The sequence below is a fragment of the Prenolepis imparis genome, unplaced genomic scaffold (genome assembly GCF_030444845.1).
Source record: "Prenolepis imparis isolate NDT839.2.m4 unplaced genomic scaffold, iyPreImpa1.0 SCAF_4, whole genome shotgun sequence".
Taxonomy (NCBI): domain Eukaryota; kingdom Metazoa; phylum Arthropoda; class Insecta; order Hymenoptera; family Formicidae; genus Prenolepis; species Prenolepis imparis.
Window position 1 is genome coordinate 4,144,250 of NW_028141162.1, and position 14,624 is coordinate 4,158,873.

A 14,624-nucleotide genomic window follows, 5' to 3' on the forward strand; every position below is an offset into this window, starting at 1 on the left:
GATATACACGGTTTTCGCTCCTTGTTCTTCATCGATCGCTTTGAAGACTTAAAGTGAGGTTAAGACGCATGAACTTTTTGTTAATTAATTTGCTGAGGTTTAAAAAGGGGAGCAGGCAAAAGGACCGAAACTTTTCAAGTAAAATAAAAGATTTTAAAATCAGTTTTTTTGCGTCTAAACTCTTATTAGCCTATTCTATTTGAACTTTTGCATATATATATATATCAGAATCTTTACGTTTTATTATGTTTTTTATATCTAATCATAAATTTGATAAATCTCTTTTTTTTAACATAAATAACCTAAATTTAAGTCTTACGTTAATATTATACTCACGGCTATAAGATATCTCGCTTTAACGTCGTATCTTCTTTTTAATCACATAGATATCTCATTTATATTATTTTCACGCATTTATGATACAGTACAGGTATTAAAACGTATTCTATGTTTAAATTAATTCGGAGATGTCTCCTGTTTTCATCCGAGAGAAGTTTGAGATGGACTTTTTTATCAAATTGGCCACATTGCCTAGTGATCAGTTAAACACAGTTTACCACTCTCTGATTGGTCAATTGTCTTTAGTTACCCTAGGACCCTAGGCACTAATCGATATGAGTGGTTATGTTCGAGTTTTCGATACCACTAAATTTCCCGCCATTATATGATTGAATTGTTTAGCCACAAACACTTTTTAACACTGTCAATAAAATCGCAATTTGTTGTGGTTCGTGCTAGAATTAACATGGACACGCATCAAATGATGTTTTTTATCAATGTTGAAAAGTATATAAAACTATAAATCGATCTTACATGATACTGCTGTGCGAGAATTTGATGGTTTTGTTATACTGAAACTATCGGCATTACTCTTAGGTTTTTTTATCTTTGATTTTGAAGCGATCAGCAGGCGTGAATACAGTTTATTCTTTAATTTAATTAAAATTTTATGTAGGAGGAAATTATATATTTTCAAGCTAAATGAATGTTTTTTTTTTTTGGAACTTGTAGGGAAAATCTTTTTTTCTGAATTACACATATAGATGTGTTTATGTGTGTGATATAAAATTGCAGTGTAAGATAATTAAAGATAATTTATTACATGATTTTGAAAGCATATTTACATAATAATTAATTAATGTACGTTATATTTATTTATTATAAATGAGGCCATTATATAGACAAGCAATTTTATATATATGTGGAGTTTTCTTCTAATAATAAAATAACCATAAAAGTCAGTGAAACATGCGAGTTTTCGCTATATATATATGTTATATAAAATTTAAATTTAAGATATATATGATAAAAATTGCATAGTTTTACTTTAACTATAAAATGTTTCTAAAAGAGTTCAATATTATAGCTGATTAAAAATTATTTCATTATCATACTTATGTGTTTGTGTGTGATATAAAATACACCAAATTTCTATTTACAATTGATGGTCAATATAATTGATAAAAAGTTATGCAAATAAATAAGTGTATAAAATTTTTGTAAAAGAGTGAACTTCTAATATGTATAAATTAGATAATATATAGATTAAATTCATGCTAAATTTTTTATACTATTTTTAGATATTTTTTTCGATAAAAATATATAATAAAGGACTTTATATATATATAATTAAAGGACTATATATATATATATATAAACATAATATAATAGATATATAATTCTAAATTTTTGCAACATTCTTTCTTTTCTATTTGTTATGCACATGCATATGCAGATACTTTAGATATAATTATGTATACTAATTTTTTCTAAGCAATCTTTGTAGAAGTTGACTCTCTTTACTCTCTACTTTTTTATATAGCTATCTCTTCTCTGGATATCACATAATTTTTAATATTTATTATATTGAACTTTGTTAAAGAAACGAAACTCTGCTTTGAGATGCACGAAATTATATAAATTAAAATTATTTTTATTTCGTGAAACATGATTGCACTTGCTTGTGCTTACTAAAAAAGTTTTAATGTGCGTTACGTTTCCTATACATCCTAATGATAATATTTATGAGCATTAAGAGACTTTATTCTGAAACAGTCTTCGTACTCGCCTCATCGTACACTACCTAATGGAAACCATTCAATAGTTTCGTTTGTCAAGTCAAGACGTCCGAGTGGTAAACTTATACCACCGAGAAATTCATTCTCCTGCAATGTATCATGATTCCATATTGTTGCTTCGAGTGTTCTCTCTCTGATCACTTCTAGAGGCATTCTGTACTCCAACTAGAGTGTAATAAAAATGTTAAAGTGTATATAAAAATATTAATATTAAAATTTCCCTTTCAATATTCAATCCCTTTTAATATATATCTTCTTGGTTTTTCAAAGCTTGATAAATCTATTTTATTACTTACCATCTCCATAAATGACGGATGACAATTCTTCTTTACTACTTTCGTTTTCCGTTTCGTCGCCTTTGTAGGATCGGGTTTAAGATATACCTTCACGTATGTATTTGGCTCTTGAGCATTAGCGACTTTGGGAAGTCCTCGGGCGTGACAGACCATGACGGATAAAGTACCACGAGTGTAGTGAAGAGACAACTTGATCTGACCGCTTTGTACGTTATCTCTAACTCTCTTCTCGGCCCACCAATTTCCAACTATTGTACAAAAATGACATTGTGTTTTATTATTCGTTATTCTATAAATTAATTTCATTAGAAAATTCAAACATGTAATTGAAAATCGGTTAATTATTAGATGATTTTTTTAAGATAAATTATATTTTTCGTGCAAAGTATGATTTTTTTCGATCATTAACTCTATTTTTTTCTGCTGATTGAGTTTTTATTTTTAAATATTCTAATAATTACGATATATTACGAGTGTGTTTTGTATACATACATATAAAAGTTAAAAAAAAATATATATATATACACATATATATTTGAAAAAATATTTATAATGTATCAGAATATACCTCTGACTTTACGTAAACGTATGTCGGCATTTTGTTGGTCTCGCAGCAATGGATGGAAAAAAGTATAAACCAGATCACTTTGAGATATCTCGGGTGCCATTTTAAATAGACTTACAAGGAACTTCTCTATATCCGCTCGCCGTTTATCAGCCACTTGTTTAATATTAGAACGTCCCACGCTTATTCCACTCGGTAAACTGTGAAAAAAATAGAAAGAGTCGAGATTACTTCCCCGAAATGCTGATAAACGGAGATACTTTTGTATTCGTAAATATCTCCATTTAGAGAGAGATTATAATGTACGTATCGTCAGATACAATGTAAATAAACATAGTAGAAACCGAACAGCCTTATATTAAGCAGTAGTAACATTGTGAAATCTTTATACTACAGAGTGAGATAATGATTTTAAACAGCGCTTTAATTTTTATATAGGGAATGTCAGTTCTAAGTAATTCGCTGTTTACGATATTATTGCGCTTAATGAATTTTGCGCTACGCTTGCCAATTAATCTTTGAGTGACTAAGACTGTTGAGATACGTCTAATATCGGATAATGTAAAGATAACGCATATCAAAAAATGCGATATTATGCGCCGAAAGTTTTTGCGATATCTTTTTATATATGCTTTGTGAACTTTCTACGTGTCGTTTCTGTCTCTTGTCATATATATATTTTTTGGATACATCGCGGAAAGTTTTTGTTTGTGATAATATATACACGTAGACTGATCTATAATCGCTTGAAATATAATAACAATGGCTGTGATAACATCGTAATTTGATTTTTCGTGAAAATTTAGCACTATCTAGTACTAGCGATATCTATTCTTCAGCCATCAAAGTGATGATAATTCTCCTTTGACAGTTCTGCATTGTAAGTATTTAATATACTTAATAGATATTATAATAAAAATAACTGTGTAATATTTTATTACACATTATCTATCTGTTGTATTATATTAAAGAAAATTAATGTTGCAAACAGCAAAATGAGATAATATATTAATTTTAGGAGAGAAATATATATATATATATATATATATATATATATATATAAAATTATAATCAATAAATATACCGTTATTTTTAAAGGAGATCTATCAAGTCACAGCTTGATAATATATTAAAGAGTTTTCTTTTCTTATAAGAGTGAGTAATATACACCTTCGTGCAATATATATAAAATAACACATTCGTATCAGTAAAAATATAAAATCGACTATCCATTATTGATCATAGATCATAGTTTAAGAATTTATTTGAAAATATTTGATTTTGTATAATATATATAAATCAATTTATTTTTGAAGATTTAATATTAAATTCTGGAAAAGATGGGCTTAAAATGGTTTCGAGCACGTCTATCAATAAAGAAAGAAGCGTCTAAAGTTCCAGCAATGACGGGCTTATATCGGAGAGTTTCACACTTTGAATCGAATGTAGTGGCGATGCCGAAAAATGGGGATACTCCTTCACTCTCCAGTGATTCGACAGCAATTGCCAATAATGAAGAAGCGCAATATAACAGTTCGAAAGCAAACTTTGCGAATCAATTATCATCGTCGTCAATTATTGATTCCGAAGAGCATGGTAACCATGCCATTGTATACACAGAACCTTCTACATCCACCAAAGATTTAAACTTAAAAGATCAATCCTTGTCGCAGGATGAAGAATCAAATAAGATGAATACAAAGCAAAATGATAGTTCATATAAGAACCGTTCAGATAACGAGCTAGTGATTTAATAAGGGAGAAAAATGTTATAGAAAGTGTTATATATATATGTATAAAGATATCTCAAATACGAAAGATAAATATTTCCCGATTCAGATATTTTTATGTTATGTTTATATCTATAATTATAATAATACTATCTTTATATATATAATTTATGTATTCAGAATTAAAATTTAATTTTAATTATATATGATTAAATATGCAGTATATTATATATTCATATAGAAATATGAAGTACTTTAATATATAAATAGATATATAATGTATATGATTAATATATGATAATCTTGCAATATTTACATTAAGCATTATTGTAAAAATAAAATAATAATGATAACAAGATAATAACAGATGAAAACATGTTTCGAGTAATATTTACCTGGCTACTTTAGCAAGTGGAAAATGTATGCACAATTTCTGGTAGAATTCACAAAACTCTTTATACGATCGGAATAGATATGTCGGGTCCGGCTGTCCTTTTCGTTGTATTCGTAGAATGTACATGTAATATTTTTCTGGATCGTAACGTTTTTGATACCCATGAACTTGCACGCTTGTTAACTGACCTTCCTGTTGCATTCTATAATGATTATAAAACAAATGTAAAGCTTATATTAATTGTATAAATAAATTATAAATAAATTAATCGATTGCTATCCGTGAGAAATCAGAAAATTCTCTGATTTTCCGATGTTTCGCGATTGTGATCGACTATATATAAAATAGCAAAGGTGGAAAAATATACTCACGTGTACGTGCGCGGAATGAAGGACAGCAATTCTCCTTCGCTATGATCTCCGGAGAATCTGAGCTGCGCCAGATTATGCAAGAAGAAGTTGAACTGCGTGAACCAACTTTTCAACGAACTTTCTATCATTCGAGCGAAAGTTGCCGCTGCTTCGGGATTCGTTTGCCCGGGAAGTAGAGCCTTCTGCACGTAACTTACTGCGTCCATAGTTACCCCAGGAATACCGGATGAAGTCATCTGTGAAGTGGTGTACTCGTTCATTCTTGCTTTATTTAAATGATCTTTTATTTCGATATCGTGCAATTTTCGCGCTATAACATCTCGTTTATGTGAATGATCGAAAAGATTTTTCCGGGATATTAAATCATCCATCGTATGTGTGAATCTATCTCTAGATGATAACAATGGATTTCTCTATTAATTCGTTGTACGATTTTTATAATGTCGTGATTTATATTTGGATTCTATATTTAGAACGATTCCTTAATTTTTATTCACTTTTAGTAGCACTTTACTCTCAACATGATTGACTCAGACTGCTGCAGCGTATAATATTTTGTAAGAGTGCGGGCGATAATGACCAATTAACTACATCATGTATAGTTTAATGCGATAGCGGTCCGCTTTCTGATAAAACATTACGGATAAAGCCCTTCCGTTGTGGCTTTATTGTTTTCATAGCGGTATCGTAGACCACATAACTCGTAAAATCTTTATTTAAAATGTATTCTATCTATATGTAATATTTGTATACATAATGTTTGCAAGATTCATATAAAATGCGCTTGCATTTAGAGAAGTATAAGTAATTAATTTAAAAGATATATTAACTGAAATATTAAAGATATGTATATCCTTCTAAAATAATTTAATTTTGTGTTATTTAAAATCTATTCAATTTAATTATACAATTTAAATAGACTATTTTAACATAATTTTTCTAGATTTACAGCATAAGATTAATTAGAAACAAGGAAACACTGTGTAATGATTCATGATTTTGTTTATCCGTATTTTATGTATATAAAAAAATGTATAAAATATATCATAGCGAATCTAACTATATGATTGTATAAAAAAGTTGAGGAATCATAAGAAGTTATTATTGCAAATTGCATTCGTATTTTTTTCAATAGAAGAATTAATTATTTTTTTTAAGTATAAATGTTATGTGAAACATACCAGTCCAAAAAGATGAAGAATCAGATTTCCATGTTTTCGCACTATGTTAAAAGCTTGGCAGCATAAATCCACGAAATGATGAAATTTCGCCGAAGGTTTATCGCCACCATTTATAACATATGCCATATCTGATGTCAGCACAAACGGCGTTCGGTCTCTGATTGAAAAAGTATAACATACAAGATTATAATTATAATTATAATAAAATTATCTTATTATAATAGAAGTAAAACATGTATCATAATGTATGCAACTTTCTTATAAGCTATACAATAAATTGTCGTGTATGTACGCTCACCTCTTAAAGTTTCCAAACATCTGCGCATCTCCAAGGAATTTTCCAAAGTCGATATGGAACAAATGACCGGACGTTTTTAGCATAATGTTATCATTATGCCTATCACAAATTCCTAAGATGTAAGTGGCGACGCTGTAACCGGCGCAAGAAGCGGTAAAATTTTCCACCGCCCTCTCGTATTCCAGCTCCGAGGGATTATGCTTCGCTAGCCACTCTGCGATCGGTCGATCCTTGAACGATCCAGTTAGCCCGAATTCAACCTGGATCTTTCGTAATGTTTCTGCATTCGTTACCATCTCTATCATTCCACGTTTATGACCGGTAGGTACGCAGGCAAAAGTGACAATTTTCAGATCGAGACCTTCCTTTAACCATAACTTATCCATAATGCGCACCATTTGGAGAGTCAACATATCTTGCTGTAAATCATCGCCGACCTGAAAAGAAAAAGCGTGTATACATTGAAAACGTACCGCTAAATAAAACAATTTTATGGAATATTTATATTAGATTACGTTCGAAAACACGTACCTTAAAGATTGCCGGACTTATTACATTGTCGCAACTAATGAAGTTAATTTTCAACGGGAGAGTGAACGATGAGAAATAGGCGCATGTTTGTACGTTGATGCCGAATACTAGCTTACTGGGAGACAGTGGTAAACAGGTGCCGTCATCTTCCATTAATTGGCAGTGTATATTTTGTAAACCATTTTTAAGCGTCTCCATTCGTAACGATTCCTTTGTAACTTTGATATTTTCAGCTATTTCATGCAGATTCTGTACAATAAATTGAAAATTAATATTTTCATCATAAAATCGAGATATACAAGACGTTTCAAAAGGTGAATAAAAAGATAATTCATAAATCTGTTGTCTGTTATAAATAAAAAAGGTTTATAATTTGGAAAGAAAGCCGATCCACGTTCATATGACTTTTGTTCATTCTTACGATGAGTAGAATATGCTCTTAAAGCTTGATGATCTATTTCTGAAACATCCTGTATGTGTGTGTATGTGTTTATATAAAATTAAACGTACTTTAACTAATAATTGTTGGGTCAGGAAACTTTTTCTCAGTGCATCTCCAATAACTGCCAATAATGCTCTTAACATTAATTGCAATCTTCGTTGATAACGAGCACAACTGATAGCTTTATCATCTTCTGCAGCGATTTCAGCAGAATTCTGAGGAGAAATAATATATTTTATTAGAATGTATTCAATATAGAACTTTCATATGTAATAATGTAGATCGCGTAAGCAACTTTATTCTTTTAATTTTATCGCTTATATAAAAAAAGATATAAGTAATTTTTTAAATCATTACAATTAATTTTCATTGCAATGAGAATTTTTGTTCTTATTAATGCTCAATACAAAATGCGCAAGCAATTAATAATGTTACCAACGCTTATGATCACCCAACCTGTACCTGGGGACTTTGTCCCGGTAGCGCTTGTGTTAGCAACCAATAAATGTGATGAGCCACTCTCGGTGAAAATAAGGCACGCTCTAACAAGAATCGAGTAAGAGGTGAAGCTTCATACGTCTCGTGTTTCATTGCTTGAAGTAATTGCGGCAAATAATCGACAAGTTCGTCATTACTTAATTCGCGAATCCATCCAACTGCCATTTCTCTAACTTTCATATCTGGGAAACTGCAAGAAACAAGAAAAACGCGGTATTCTAAGAAACATTCTTTGTCTTTTTTAGGAATTTTATAACGGAGAAATAATTTTCATAAAAACATACCATGGTAAAAGTAATTGTAGAGCTTGTACTGGAGGCAGCGGACTCCAAACTCTGAGCGAAGCATGTAAATCTGGCAAGCATGCCCAATCCCAACTATGCGCAGCTAATAATACTTTAGGTAAAGCTTCGGGTCTGTCGTGCAAGTAATGTCTTTTCTCCCATAAAATTTCCCTTTCATCAATGGGAGGTCTGAAAATAAGAATTGGCTTTTACAAAACCCATCATTTTAAGATTTTAGAAAAATCTTCTTTATAATTATTATATGAGAGTTATATATATATATATATATATATTATATACATCATACCTAGAGAATGTATCCTGCTGCGTAATATCTATTAATAATTCTTGTGTATTTTGATCTAACGAATTAAAATCTAACGATTCCACATCATAATCTCTCAACTCTGTGGGGAATAACACCTTTCCTCCATAATCAGGCAATTCTAAGCCTATAATGGGATGAGTATTGCGCGGATGAATTCCAGGCGCTGGCGCTGGGCCTAATCTTTTGTCTGCGATGGCTGGCCAAAGAGACAAGAAAAAACTCCCTTGGCTCATAACACTAGAATAGAAAATAAAGATGTACGAAAATGCAGAAAAAGAGAAAACGTACATAAATAGATATAAATGTTACGTTAAAGATGAAAAAAAGGAATTTGCTCGAAATTTGCTCAAGAAATAAGTGTGGCAGATTATTTATAGCACACGTCACTTACCCATCATAATCAAAGAACTGTATAGCACCCCATCCGAGTTCTTCCTTCTGCATCGCATTCTCTGCGGACGAGTTTGATTCGTGCTCGGCAGGTTGTAAAGTACGACCGTAAAGAACTAGCACAAGTCTGGCTTCCCTTGGTATTTGACAGACACTTATTCCGTGAAATTCCAACCTAATATAGATTATATGCTTTTTATTTATTTTTATATAAACGTGATTGCTTAAAAAGAGACGTGTCGAATGCGTTTTCGTTCTTACCATGAATTAAATAAAATTCTTGGGTAAAAATTCGAGCTGACTGTCATTGGTTCCGATAAAACTGGATTTCCTACCGGTCTAGTTCCATGGAAGATTTGAGCTGCTACTATATAATCGTCGTGTTTCCACGTAGTTGGCAGCCTATGTAGAGCTCCGACGCGTACTAGAATAGTATCTATTACTTCTGACGAAATTAATGTATCTGTAAAGGAAAAAAATAATAATTATGATTTTAATACCGATTTTTTAATACAAAGTATTTTGTATAAAAGAATTAGGTCTTCCTCTCTTACTTGTCGGGAATTCTCCTTTGATATTTAATTGAAAATCAACTCGAAACGCATGACAGTACGTCTCAACAAGTTCTTGAATAGCATCGCGAATTTTATGACAATGCGAGGAAATCACATCGGGAAACTTTTTCCTCAAAGTAACCACAGCGTAATCGCCATCCTCGTGTATAATTTCGGGCTTTTTACATTCTATATTGGCTGTGTGAGATTGCGGTAGAAATTGGCAGCAAGCATTTACGAAATTGTCAACAGCTTCGGTGGTCTCGAACGTCTCGATGCTTCCCATTAAGGCACACACCGCTTTTACTGCTTGCACCACGCAATGTGGTTGAAGTTGAGGTAGTAAGACAGAGCCCTGATTTGCGTTTACCAATTGTAACGCAGCGTTCTCTACTCGTTCCATTTCTTTCTCTACTGTCTCTACAATTCAAAAATATAATGGCCATGTAAAAATATTGGAATCAAGAAATTTCTATATACATATATGTATGTGTATATATATGGCTGTACCTAGTAAAATAATTAACGTATCGTACGAAATAGGCTGCAAAGGTTCATTTGGTAGAATATCTTCTAATTTTAGATACTGATCACAATTATCATCTTGCAGCTGGAAAAAAATAGCGTAATTAACATATTGAATAACCAAATGCTTATATAAATATATGCAATGATACTGACTGTTCGAGCAATTGACTGTTTAATTTGTGCTCTGCTCATTATAGCTAATTCAATATCCTTTTCTAACTTAATGCATTGATGTATGTATTCATATTGTGCTAAGGTTGTATTAGGTGCGAGGTATTCAGCTAGACCCCATACTCTTAAACAATATTTTTCTACGTTCACCGTATCCTCATCTTCTAAGGAACAAGCGACATTCAAGATAACGTGCTCGACGCTACAATTCACTGAAATATAATATTTAGAGTAATGTATAATGCAAAGAAGAAGTAAAAGATTAGATTTAAAAGATTAGTTTTTTAAACTTACCATTGCAAGTAAAAGTAATAGATGGTGTAGGATCTTTATCATTATTGACTAATTGCGGATGAACTACTAATTTTATACTTGTGCCATCTGGATATAAATTCTCCATTATTGGGCTGACAACGTATCCAATATTTGTAGTCGGGTTATTAAATGGAAACTCGCCTTAAATAATGTCAAATTAAATGAAATCGTGAATAATGGAGATATGTGTATTGATTAAAACATAGCGTAATGAAACATTCTACTCACTTCGTATAGACTTTATAATCTTATGAAATGCCTTCAGATCACAATCATGAAGAGATGATCTGGTTTTTATGACAGTTACATTCTCGTACAATCGTGTTTGACGCTTTTGCTAGAAATAGAATTAAAGTGTAATTATGACATATATTATTTCGTCAAAAGTTGGATAAACTTTTCCGAGAGACTCACTCGACGATCTAAAGAAGTTTTTCGTCTTTCTATGGTGTTCCATGCAGACGAATTGCGAGGAGGCAATGGAGGTGGTGCAGCTGGCGACATAGCCGGCGATTTTGCTGATTTTTCCACAGCAGCATAAACTGGATCCGAGTTGACGCTTTCGTTTGTGCTGTACATGTAATCAAATGGATCGAACGGATCGTATACACTGCCGCTAACTTGTGATTGCAAATCTGTAAAAAATTGATCTATCTATAATAACAAAGAATTTTCTCTTTACTTAATATACAAGAAACATATTTTCTGACATATATTCAAAATTTTATTTTATATATTTTATATTATAATTAATATATTATTTTATATTATAACATCAATAGTTTAGTATAATTTCTATTATCTAAACAATATTATCTAAGAAACAAGACTTAAGACACAATGTCACAAATAATCTCAGAAATACATTTATCTTTACTTTAGAACGTAACTAGTCAATTATCCGAAAAATCAATTGCCTAAACTTTTCGTCCACAATTAGTTTAAATAATAAAGATTCTTCTGTGTTCAATATAAAATAAAATTTACCGTCTCTATTTTCTTGCGTGGAATCATTTCCACTGTCAGTTTTAATAAGTAATGGATCAAATGCTTCCAATACGCTAACTCGCACATTTGTTTTGTCTTCCGTTTGCTCAAAACTATTCAAATCTATAAGATTGCTATTTGGTTTCTTCTCTATCGCTTTCAACACGTTTAACTGTTCATCATCTATACAGAATGCCGGTATTGACGGAGCACACATGGCAGGTGCAACAGTTGGTCTATAATTTGTAGGCAATGGAGGAATCTAAAAGAGAAATGTACAACTTTTGATATAATATTTTCTTTGATTATTTTATCATGCATTCATGAACATCCCTCGCTTGAAAAGCTAGCGATACAAGTATATATAATGCAAATATTATTGCATTCACTAGAAGAAAAGCAAAGCGTGAGAACCTGTTTAATTAATTGGTACATTTTGTAGATATTATGCTATATTTGTGATATTGTATAAAAAGATAAGTTAAAATAGGTTACTCTAATAAAATACTATAAAAGAAAAAGAACATAATATAAGCATCTCTCAAATTTTCAGATATATGAGATACCTGTCTGAAGAAAAGATACTTAAAGATAATAAATTTCCATGCAGGCTGCAAGAAACATTGTATTTTAACAGAAGAAAGACTGTATTTTAATAGACTGTTTTGTATTAATTATTTAAATTTTAAATGAGTCTGTTGAAAAAAAAAGGAAAAAAATATTTTGTAGGTGAGAATGTTTATTTCAGAACAAAAAAGATTCTATGTAAATTTTTGCTACCTGTGGTGCAATATCAGGTACATTGTTGCTAACACTATTAGCTCTTGACATGATGGGACTAATTCCTGGTGTTCCTGGCGTACATGGTGCTGTGGAAGATCGTGGACCTGGAGAAAGAGAATGATATCTAAAATCTCTGGAATGATATGCTCCAACTGAGCTATTACTTCGAGACACTCTTGACTGTTTCTTCAATAATGACGGATGTGTATCCCAGTTAGGTTCTATTGGTGCTTTTCTGCAACAAAAAATATTTAATAGCCTCAACGTTTTATATAAAAACATAAAATTGTTGATGTTTTAATTAAAGAAGAATGATTTATCAAATATCATTGCAAATATTGCGAGTTTATAAATTACTGGATTAATAATTCATTTCTTATATAAATCTGGTGATTTATTTTTAATTTAGAATATTAAAATAAAAATAATAAAATTATATATAAAATAGTATATATAAAAAGACAAATTTTACATTTAATTTTAGAAAATTATTTTGTTAGCAAAAAATATATTTTATGTATTATCATAAAAATATTACGGCAGTGGTGGAGGTGCTGCTGAGCAATATTCAGCCAGATTATCCTGCTTCACGGGGCTTGTAAAATTGATTAAGTCACTAGAAGAACCCTGACTTGCCGCAGTGGCCGTTGAATTTCTTCTACATGGTATTGGAGGTGGCGGTGCTAATATTACAGTATTCTTTTGATTCGATTGATTGTTAATGGACCCTGGTCTTGGTCGACTTCTGCATTGAGATCTGTTGAATAATTAACATTAGATTATTTCATCAGTTTCGCACAGAATAAAATGAAGCACTTATAATCTTTACCTTTCTCTCTGCGAACCATCTGTCTCCGATGTTGCACTGTTGCACACATTGTTCTGCGTACCGCACGATTGTTCCACATTACTAAATTCCGAGCGTAATTTTTCCAATCTAAATTTTTCTAGAGCCAAGCTTTCCAAACTGAGGGCTTGGGCTCGTTCCAGGTCTTCTTGAAACTGTCTTTCATGGTCAATCACCGCAGTCCTTTGATTGTAGGTACTTCTACCGTAGTGTGACATCTAGAATCAGATAAAAGATTGCCTTTAATAAACAGATGAAATTTTCACGTAAATTGTAGGATCGCGTTCATTATATTAATAATACTTCAACAATTCGAGTGTGCATACATGAATATATACTCTTGGTACCCAAATAAAAAACAGCAACGCACAGTGCAAATCATTCTAACCTACATCAACAGAGATGCGATAAAATAACAACTATTGAGACTTGCGCTCGTTTTAACGAAGTGGACGATCTGCAGAAGAAGGTTCTGTTCCGGGAGATCTATTGATTATCGTGCATTTTCATCACGTTGCTCCATTTTATATAAACATCATCTCGCAGATATATATCTCTCTGAGACGGAATCACAGGCAGGGACAGACTTCTCGGACTTTACGCTACTGGTCGCCAGTAATGTAATATTAACATTAACACGCGATAAGAATAGGAGAATCGCGCGATAAAACATGCGGTGAATATAGCGCGTTTAAAGGGCCGAGTTATCGCTTCCGCGGACGGAAGAGATATATCTTATTGTTAGCTCACCGTGGCATTATTCCCGAAGAAGCGTCCCCCGTTGACAGGTGCTCTTCACAAGCGTCCGCGTCTGTAATCTGTAAGCGTCCTTTCTCTCTCTCCGTTAACGTCGTCCTCGCTCCGTTTTCTCATGTGGGGGAATAATCGTGCTGCTCGCGAATTTCGCCTCTTCTCGGCTTTAATTTTCCATAGCCGTAAGTCCGCTACTCCGAAAAATATTTTTACGAACCGCGAATATATGCGGGAGTGCACTGACTCGCGAATACTGTTATTACGGATCGGTCAACGCACGGATTTGCGACGAGTAAACAG

At 32.0% G+C, this 14,624-nt stretch overlaps 2 protein-coding genes across 9 annotated transcripts; one reads left to right on the plus strand and one right to left on the minus strand.

The window, feature by feature from the left end:
- Positions 1-1,076: 1,076 nt before the first annotated feature.
- On the minus strand, positions 1,077-14,461 carry Pi3k68d (phosphatidylinositol-4-phosphate 3-kinase catalytic subunit Pi3K68D). 6 transcript variants are annotated; one of them, XM_083037042.1, is made up of 27 exons: positions 14,322-14,461; positions 13,554-13,789; positions 13,263-13,481; positions 12,889-12,959; positions 12,722-12,828; positions 12,508-12,552; positions 11,942-12,203; positions 11,369-11,589; positions 11,183-11,291; positions 10,934-11,095; positions 10,622-10,851; positions 10,451-10,550; positions 9,941-10,360; positions 9,648-9,849; positions 9,388-9,561; positions 8,976-9,233; positions 8,669-8,857; positions 8,343-8,574; positions 7,955-8,101; positions 7,445-7,693; positions 6,914-7,350; positions 6,616-6,772; positions 5,435-5,670; positions 5,065-5,265; positions 2,943-3,139; positions 2,375-2,622; positions 1,077-2,243 (listed from the first exon to the last, which is right to left on the minus strand). In XM_083037042.1, exons 2-27 carry the CDS (start codon positions 13,787-13,789, stop codon positions 2,070-2,072), a joined length of 5,283 nt encoding a protein of 1,760 aa, XP_082893168.1. In that variant the 5' UTR covers positions 14,322-14,461; the 3' UTR covers positions 1,077-2,069. The 6 variants fall into 6 exon arrangements, with proteins under 6 accessions (XP_082893168.1, XP_082893169.1, XP_082893165.1 ...); XM_083037043.1 differs by lacking the exon at positions 12,508-12,552; XM_083037039.1 differs by having other exon boundaries at positions 8,349-8,574; positions 12,722-12,959.
- LOC145935570 (uncharacterized) lies at positions 3,139-4,822 on the plus strand. Of its 3 annotated transcripts, none has more exons than XM_083037047.1 (3): positions 3,141-3,819; positions 3,958-4,094; positions 4,256-4,819. In XM_083037047.1, exon 3 carries the CDS (start codon positions 4,280-4,282, stop codon positions 4,691-4,693), a length of 414 nt encoding a protein of 137 aa, XP_082893173.1. In that variant the 5' UTR covers positions 3,141-3,819; positions 3,958-4,094; positions 4,256-4,279; the 3' UTR covers positions 4,694-4,819. The 3 variants fall into 3 exon arrangements, with proteins under 3 accessions (XP_082893176.1, XP_082893173.1, XP_082893174.1); XM_083037048.1 differs by having other exon boundaries at positions 4,038-4,094; XM_083037050.1 differs by lacking the exon at positions 3,958-4,094 and having other exon boundaries at positions 3,139-3,819; positions 4,256-4,822.
- Positions 14,462-14,624: the final 163 nt, after the last annotated feature.